This window comes from Montipora capricornis, unplaced genomic scaffold (assembly GCF_036669925.1).
Source record: "Montipora capricornis isolate CH-2021 unplaced genomic scaffold, ASM3666992v2 scaffold_455, whole genome shotgun sequence".
In the NCBI taxonomy this organism is placed as follows: domain Eukaryota; kingdom Metazoa; phylum Cnidaria; class Anthozoa; order Scleractinia; family Acroporidae; genus Montipora; species Montipora capricornis.
The window spans coordinates 272,501-282,226 of NW_027180190.1; the positions used below are offsets into that span (position 1 = coordinate 272,501).

The following is a 9,726-nucleotide window of genomic DNA, read 5'->3' on the forward strand; positions in this document are numbered from 1 at the left end:
AATTTGGTCGCGCGCGCGCTCGCAAATAAGGCGCCCCAGGCGTAAATCCACGTGCATGCACAGATCTGCATTGGGTTTGGGCATGAAAAATGGACGACTGTGAGTTTGAATAGGCCATTTCCAAGTTCATGTCTGCCTCCTCTTCAAGGCGAGTCTAAGTGCGAAGTTTTTCTTATGAAAATTAGTTTTCATTCATATGTAAAGTAGAACTAATTACCATCACAAAAACTTTGCACCTAGACTCCCTTTGAAGAGGAGGCGGATATGAACTCGGAAATGGCCTATTCGTTTACATTTTAATCATTTGAATCCTTGTTTCTGTTTGTTGTTGTAAACAGACGAAAACAACAGAGAATGACAATGTTTTTCATTTAGCAACATGCAACGAAAGAAAGGATCGAAAAGGATTGAAATGATTATTAAAATGGTAAACGAATTCAAACTCACCATCTTTAATTTGCGTGCCCAAACCCGATCCAAAGCTGTTTGGCGTGGATTTACCGCTGGACAACAAAACTGTGTGGGCTTCCGAGCCGCCGGGCCACCGCGAGCTGTGGGCCGCGGGCCGCTGGGCCTGCTTTTAGCAAAACCCGCCTCAGGCCAGGCAACCGTTAGGCGGCAACCTTGACCCTGTTTCTGAATTTTCAGAAGTTATCTCACTCCAGGATGATGATGATGAAAGCAGCTGGGTAGGAGTTGATACGTTAACTGATGATGATTTAAGTGGTCCCAAACCACAAGGTGAGCATTTTGTGTCTTATTATGCAAGGGAATGTTAATCAGTTTGTGTGCTAATTTACAAATTGCGGTGATTACATGTATGTTGAATTTTGTTTTTTGACAGCATTCCTTAACAGTCGATTATTATGGTTACGCTTTTCAGAAATTATTTCGTTGGAGGATGATGATGAAAACAGCTGGGTGGGAAGTACATTACCTGATGACAATGCAAGTGGTCCCAAACCCCAAGGTAAAAAGCAAGCATTTCTTGTGATGAGAGAGTTGAAAACACTGACCCCTAGTCCATGGACTACCCCGACAGACTACCCAAATGGACTACCCAAAAAGGACTAACTACCAAATACTATTTTGATTGAGCACTATTAAAAGTACTGAATTGATTATGTACTTACATCACATGTAGCTTATTTATATATGTCTGCAAGGCCACATACGACTTATGCGCCAATCAAATCGAAACTTCAACATCTCCCCCCCCCCCCCTTCCCCAGCAAAGCTCGGGCATTTGACTAAATATTGTGCCCAGGGAGTGGGGAATTCGACTTGTTATTATTATTATTATTATTATTATTTTGACATTAACATTCCTTGGTTTTATTTGCAGGTAACCACTGGCTTCTTTCACTACTTCAAGGCAAAATAGTTTTCTTAGACTTAAAATCAGAACCAGAAGATAAGGTTACCAATCTACTTCAATGGCTAACAAGTGTTGTTACAAAAGTTCGAATTGTCACTTTCCTCAACAAGACAGTGAATGTGGTGATTACCAGCCAGGAAAACAAACCAGGAAAAAGTTACAACACTTTTCATGACCATCATCCCCCAAAACGTAGCTTAAAGATGCTTGGGATGGCTTCCACAGTAAATTGCGGTGGATCATCATCTGTCTTTCGAAATGCAACAAAATGGAACATGACAGTCTTACGATATTCTGATGTATTGTCTGCTATGGAAAAATTTCCCTTTGCTCCAAAACACTCTCATTTTCAAACCCAAATTATTTGGGTTTGAAAATGAGAGTGTGGAAATAGTACACATGTAGAGGAGGGCATCAAAGTCAGGTATCTTAGGCCAGCTTTTGAAAAAGTTGAGGATTTTGTCAAGAAAATGTAGGCCAGAGTTTACAGACTGAGGTGAAGTCTTTTCCTTTTATAGATTTCAACACTTTGGGAATGGGTTCTCCTTTTGACACCTGGTATAATGAGAATTATTCTCAAAAGTAATTTACAACTGGCTGAATTTTGCAGAATCATAACAGTGGAAACTGGAACTATGAACTTGTTCATTGATCTCAAATAAATTGATGTAACTTGGCTGAACTTGTGAGCAATAAAATTGATGAATGTAATTTCAGTACAAGCAATTAATACTGCTGGAATCGACTTGTATTTGTTTTGAAATGCTTATTATAAGTATTTAAGCTACATTGTATTTCCAGTACTACCACAATATTAACACAATATAAAAAAAATCAGTTTTTTTTTTAAATTGAACCACTTTTTAAAAGCTTTTTTTGTCTCTCTGACTCGAGCAATAATATTCAAGTTTATCTGGTCAAAAGTACATGTCCTTCCCACAAGGACAAGTCACTTCTGATTTGCTTATTAAGCAGATTAAAACACATATGGTAGCTATACATGCTTGGAATGGTGTGGTGCTGTGGTTGTAGCCAATCAGAACCAGGTTATTTGGATCTTTCACTACCCAACAGATTGGTATCTTTCATCTTGCTATCCTCCTTCTAGATATAACTGTGAGAAGAGATGAAGATGTTTTATGGATTCTGAGCATTAATTGCTGCCAAAAGAGGTGCATGAGGAAGTTGTCTGTTGATGATATTCAGCATGCTGAAGTTCAGTTCAATGAAAGAAGACAGACTTGTAAGAGGAACTTTGTGTTGGAGTTCTTGCATAATCACAGCCATGTTAATGACATTGGAGAATATGAAACTGAATTCTTCATAAGGGGGAAGAGTGTATGCAAAGGAGCATGGCTTCTATCTCACAACATGAATAAAGAAACGTTTCGTAGAATTCTGAACAAGTTCAAGGACGGTGTCTTAGTTTTGGAACATGGGAACAAAGGGAAGAACACTGTTATGGCTAAGACTGCAGAATGTATTTCTTGGCTTCAGTTCTTTGTTAATTCCATTGGTGACCATCAGCCTGACAAAGGATGCATTCACCTGCCATCATGTTTCAGTAGGAGTGACATATATAGGAAGATGTTGGAGGAGAACACTGCATTGAATCTGCCAACTGTTTGCCTTTCCCACTTCTACAATATTTGGGAAAAACATTTCACTCATGTTCTCATACCAAAGGTATGCAAAAAGACACTGTATTGGTATACATAAGAATAATTACTATTATTAATTAATATTATTATATCATCATATTTGCAAAGGCCTAGTAGCCAAGTAGTCTCGAAGAGTTATAAAGTTACACGGCAACCATCACACCAGAGTCTCACTTTTCATTGTAGTCTATTTCAACCCTGTATGAGTGTGACAACCTTCTTCTGAACTGTGTCGAAACTTTCTGGAAATTTGAAGTGTAGAGGCTATTAAAGCACTTCGTTTCTTTCTTTAAATTTTATTTACTTTATTTATTTAGTTTACAACACTTACAATAATATTATTACAATACCAACAGTACTTACATTAGTTACAATGCTACCCCTATTGCAATCAATCAATACTTCTTTTAAGACGGTGTAATTAGTTTTTATGAGGTATTTTAGCTTTTATATGATGTATATAGTTTTCTTATAGCATTGTGTTTATAGTTTTCAGGTATCTTGATGTAACGCGCATTTGATCATATTCGAATGTTAATTTGCGCGCTATAAGCAATAAAATATTATTATTATTATTATTATTTAATACTACATTACTTACACCAGGTGAGGAAATTACAATTTTAGAGAGGTAGACGTCACAGCACATGCAAATTCTTCGGTTAGATTTTGGAGTTAGAGTTTGGTAATAACAAAAATAAAAAATGCAAATTTTCAATAATCTAATCACATATCCTCTCCACGCAGTATCAAAAATAACTGAATAAATAAATTGTTATAATAATGGTTCCCAGCACTGAATACAACTGTTTTGACTTAGCTGAGTATGTATGGGATTCCATAATTATTATTATTAATAATGATTTACATCATTTCTGCTTGGACTTTTTTGTAGATCATATAGGGGTAGTAATCTTTAAAGAAATATTGTTCTTTATTATCTTTCACAGGAAAACCGTTTCACGAAATGTACAGATTGTATAAAATATATACAAGATAAGGAGAGAACTATGGATAAAGCAAGAAGAGCAGAAATTGTTCTTTTGTGGAAGCGTTATCTTGAACTGTTTTGGTATATACTCTCATGTATGATTTTTCTATTAAGTGGGCTTGGGTCATTTTTTGCATTTGAAGCTGCTGAAGGTATCAGACACAAATTTTTATTATCAAATAAGCAGCCACAATCAAATTGTAGGAGGAAGATGTAGATGTCAAATGATTGATAGGCTTAGTAAATTGAGTACATTAATTAGCACACTCAAAGACAGACAAAAGACTGGAAGTAACCTTGCTGCTGATAACACTAATCAATAGGTATTCTAAAAAAATAATGAACTCTTGACTTGTTTTTGGCATTAATAGGAGGGTCTCTTAGTGTGGAACTAATGTTATTAACTTGGTTTTATATTAGGCAAGAAAGAAGAGCTTACTACCTTCATAGGTACAAAGCAAGAAAATACCCAGAACGTTACATGGCTAGCATTGCAGATGGCATGGATCAACATACCACCAATATACCAAAGCTGAGAAGAATTAGCAAGGCCATGTCTGCCCTCACCACAGTTGGCACCCATCTTGTTGGTTCTATTGTACACAGTGGCCAGTCATCATATGGCAAAGAAGTTTATGGATCATTTGACTATTACCAGTTCCCACATGATGCCAACCTAACAATGACTGTGCTTCTGGATGTGCTTGTATACTGGACAAATAAATACTTACTGCCTCCCGTCTTATATCTCCAATTTGACAACTGTGTTCGAGAGAACAAAAACCGGTACATGTTTGCCCTGCTTGCACTTCTCGTTGAGGAACAGATTTTTGAGAAGGTTTGTACAAGTAGTAGTTTCAGTCAGTTATTTCACTTTGAATTAGGGTTTGCACTTTTTTAAGGAGTTCAAATTCCATGACTTTTAAACGAGTTAAGGTCCATTGATTGTGCATAGCTCAGGTGTTAATGAGTTCCAGAGTGAAGGTGCAGCCACTGTGAATGATCGATCGCCCATTGTCTTCTTAGTTATATGTTTGAATGGGACAAGGAGACAACTATTGGTAGGTTGCAAGGTATACTTGGACCCAGATTGTAACTGAACTAGATTGGTAATATAGTCTGGCGCAATGCCATGTAACTCTTAAAAATAAATAAGAGAACCTTGTACTGGGTGCGCTCCTTAACTGGAAGCCAGTGTAAATCAAGAAGTAGCAGCCTTATATTTTAGGATATTACTCAGATCAAATTTGAATAAATTAACAATCTCTTTCTGCCCAACTCACACTGAAACGGACAATATGATTGCTTGATAGAAACTCGTCTTTATTCCATTTATCCTTGCTTTGACACTGCAATGATTAATTTACGGGATGTTTTATAATTTTCGATGACTTTCCAGGCCTGTAAAATGAAATTCTTAAATTTCATGACTTTCCAGATTTTCCATGACCTGTATGAACCCTGTGAATTGAATACAGCACATTCATTTTAACAAAATTCATCAATACAAGTTCCAAGTGCATAATATGAAATATTGAGTGACTTATCCTAAAGCAAATTGCTGCAGAGAAAGCGTCTGAAGCAAATTGATTATGAGACAGTAGATGTCAATATCAGGGGCTCGTTCCCAAAGATTCATAGCAGTTTAACTATTACATGTACCGGTAATTAGTATGAAGATTACAACTCTGTCAAATGACGATCAGGTTCTCAAGCAAATACCACGTAGCAAAAATTATTATCGTTTTCCTTTGCCTTTTTTCCTAGATAAGAGTAAATTTCCTCCCTGTTGGACACACGCATGAAGATATAGATGCATTCTTTGGAGTGTTCTCAAAGTTTTTGGACAAGTGTGATGTATATGTCATTGAAGGTGAAAAACTCTTGTCATATTTTATTTTTACTCTACTTTAATGCCAGTCTCTTCACCTTGTTGATAGTAAGCATCCCCAGGATGATGGTGATAATAATAATAATAATAATAATAATAATAATAATAATAATAATAATAATAATACCGGTAATAGTAATAATTTAATAATAATAATAATAACAAGAAGGATATACTGTTAAAGTCATTCCAATGGTTATTGGACGTCTCGGAGGAAAAAGGAAGGAATTGAAACAAATTAGCTAACAAATTTGGTGTTAAAAGTCTTCCCCCCCCCCCCCCCGAAAAAAAAAATTCCTTTTTCGAATTTCACGGTTTGGCAATAGCGAATGGGAACTGAATTTTATTCTCTTTCATACTTGGTTTTGATTTGTATTAAGTTGTATGATGTTGAAGGTAATGAAAGCAATGGCTATTATCGATACCTCCGTTGTCTTTTAACCTTTATTTTCATCTAACTTTTTTAACATCTTTCAACAAGTGGGATGTATAGGGGAGACAACTAGGCCTACTATATAGCGGTGACCTTTCTTGTATTCTAGATATATTTAGTATATTTCAAATTTATTTTATAGGAATGGGACAAAATCGTAGAGTTGGTTAATTCAGGAAATAATAATTTTTGTGTTTTTTTAGACTTGCTTAGAGCACTGTCATCATGTATGAGTAATCCCTCTCCAAAGCCATATAAGCTGCAAGTTGTGTATGATATACGATCATGGGTTGAGGAGTATGCGGAGGAATTGCATGCACATACAGTACCAAAATGTTTCAAGTTCGAGTGCAATGACGCTGGGAAAGCTGAGATGTTTTATAGGAACTGGAGCCATGAAGAGTGGCAGGGGCCAGTTATTATCTTGAAGGTAAATTTGTATCATTTTAAACTGTCAAAATAGATTACATGTATGGTCAACTATCATCATGATGATATGAATTGTGTCAGATCGTATGCAAAATGCATTGGTTTAACCAGTTAATTTTAGTTGATAAACACATCAATATTGAGAAGGCTTAACATGTACACATCATTATATCAAAATTCCAGTAATCCAACAACTGATAGGAAGATTAGAAATTAGACCACCAATGTAAAGTTAACCTTCTTTTGTGCTTGGGTGCAAAGACATCTTTGTGTGGACTCAAATTGTTAGACTTGTTGACTTAAGGGATCTTTTTTTGTGTGTGTGTATGTGTGTTCAGTCTTTACCTATTGGAAAGCCCAAGCTTGTCACTCCCTCACTAGTAAAGATGGACATTGAGGCCCTGAGACGCGACATTCCCAGGTATCACCAGAACATGCCAAAAGAAGCAGCTGATGTATGGGAAGGGTGGTTCAGTCATCTGGATGAACTTACGTGTGTTCCTGACAGTTACTGTTGGCCAATCGACAAATTAAGACAATCAGCTCGGACAGCACCAGCCCCTCCTGCAGCCCAAATCTCTCCTGACTTGTTAGAGTTGCGAGACAGAGAGACTCGGCAAATTCAAGAGGTGAGTCCACAAGAATGCATTTATCGTAATTTTTTTTCTTATTTGTTTTTTTCGTTTGCCATTACATGTGACCGGGAATGGGAAAACGTACACTAAAGATTTTTCTTTTAACCGCAAAAAAAAAAATCTTAGAAACAAAAATCGAAAAGATTCTTATTATCGTTTATACGGATGACTGTAGTGTTTAATTAAACGGTTGGCCAAAGTCCAAATTTATCCGAATTTACAAAAGCATCAAACGCCTGCGGCCGAGGAAAAAACGAAAAGCTGAAATGAAGAAACTGTGTTAAGCAATATTCTTAAACGGACATCTTAAAAGTATCTCAAGAATTATTCTGACTTTTCGCGTAAGATAGATATTCCGACCATCTTTGTGTTCTTTTTCACCCAAATCAAGCTCCACCAGCGAGTCTTTTGAATTTTCTAAGTGATTGTTATCCTCAAGGGAATAGGTGGTTTTCACAGAGACGTCATCAAATTCTAAAATCAAAACCGCAATGTGTTTGAAATTTTATCTTTCGGAGGTTGAATATGACCTAGAAGTAAGTCTTTTTTCAATTTTCGAGTTCCTGACAGCATTTTTAATTTCCGAATGGTTACCTTGCATGACACCATGATATAAAGTTATTTGGTTGAAAATGCCTATGAATCTCGAGAGTCTGAGCGTTTCAAGTACATTAGGTCATACACATATATTTTGTCTCATGAGCGAAAAGTAAGCGCTTTTATCGCTAAATGAATTCCAGATATTCATGTGGATTTCTGGCCGCCATATTACCAACGTGGCGGCTCCGTACAAAACTCAATAAAGTTGCGTGAAACGCTTCGACAAATAACTCAGAAACGATGTACTGCACACACCTGAGAATTGGTGAAGTACTTTATAAATGTGTCTCCTACAACATTCCAAGTTTTTGGCGTATTTCATCAAACCGTTCCGATTTTTTTTTTGTTGCGTAACAGTGGGAACGATCTGAACTGGCCCCTTGGTGCTTTTAAAGGTCCAAACGTGGCTTGGCCTTGAAAGATATTTTGGGAAAGTAAGACAAACCGACAAAAAGCGAACTGTCGGTCATTATGCCGATGTTAAATTAAAATCGACAAAATCTAGACTTTGACTTGACATTATGATCACTTAAATCATTGAAAGAAAGAGATGCTTTGATTATGCAGTTATTTTTCCTACGGAAGGGCTATATGACTTTGCTGTTATTTTACCATTACTAATGCTCCTTTAGAAAGGTCCCGCTTTCAATCGATTTCTTTAAAGTCTTCCAAGTTTTTTTTCCGAGTCTTTGTTAAAAGTTCGCGCACACAAACACTTCAAATGGCCGGAAGATTGTGTTGCGTGATTCAGTCATCCAATTGAGAAAAGGTATTTTGATATACTTTCCATTAAAATAAACTGAGCCACGTTGAAACAGAATTGTCTTCATTGGACACGTTTTTCAGTCTATTGTTATCTAGGCAATTAAAAGCACGCATCCGACAGTCAGAGAATGTGCAGAATTTTGTAATTAAGAATGTTCCACAATGCCAGGTCTCTTGTTTCCGCTGTTCTTTCGGAGCAGAAACAACCGCCATCGCTTTGGCAAAGCATATTACTTTTCTTTCTTATCTTCTACTTTTTTCATGGGGTAAATTTGGTGAGCTTCATTCGTGGAAACTGAGTTTGTGGTTATTTTGTCGAGGCAACTTGTAATGTCTCGTGTAACCATGAACTTGTTGATTTCAGTGATGTTCACATGTTTATGCGAATTTATTGCGTGGCCGCGCTTTGTTTCCTCGCAGTTATAGGATCCAAAAATTCAAGGAAAACGATAAACTCAGTCTTTCCATGGAATAGTCCCTTATCAAACTGTTTAATTTAAATGTATTAATTTATTTGTCAGTTTTTGGTTTTTGATTTCAACTTTAATTAGCATTTGATTCTTTACTGTAGATCTACACTGGCCGCTATAGAAATCCACGGCAAAGACAAGATCCTGTGGAAGTGACTGACAACTTTCTTGAAAACTTGCATCCTGGTTGTTTTGTGGCTGTATTTTTGGAAAATTATGATAAGATGCCAGTACTTGGAAAAGTATTATCTGTTGGGGAAATACATTTTCAGATTCATTACTGGAAAGGGTCATATGGTGGAAAATGGTCACCCCAACATCTTCCGCGAAGGAGAACAGAGCCTTGGCTTGAGGACTTGCCGAAATCGTGTATTGTTTGCTGTGATTTTCACCTAACAGAAGATAGCAGACTAATGCCATCTACTAAAACATTTCTTAAAAATAGGTATGCTGCTCTTAGAGAGTGCGTGTAA

At 36.6% G+C, this 9,726-nt stretch overlaps 1 protein-coding gene across 1 annotated transcript in view; it reads left to right on the top strand.

Moving 5' to 3' along the window:
* LOC138036054 (uncharacterized) overlaps window positions 1–9,726 on the top strand; it is a 10,724-nt gene extending 998 nt beyond the window's left edge. The window contains exons 2-10 of the mRNA XM_068882424.1: window positions 649–741; window positions 884–970; window positions 2,487–3,064; window positions 3,990–4,111; window positions 4,451–4,868; window positions 5,798–5,903; window positions 6,558–6,784; window positions 7,122–7,412; window positions 9,355–9,726. Coding sequence (XP_068738525.1) covers window positions 649–741; window positions 884–970; window positions 2,487–3,064; window positions 3,990–4,111; window positions 4,451–4,868; window positions 5,798–5,903; window positions 6,558–6,784; window positions 7,122–7,412; window positions 9,355–9,726 — 2,294 coding nt within the window. The remainder of the gene's footprint in view (window positions 1–648; window positions 742–883; window positions 971–2,486; window positions 3,065–3,989; window positions 4,112–4,450; window positions 4,869–5,797; window positions 5,904–6,557; window positions 6,785–7,121; window positions 7,413–9,354) is intronic.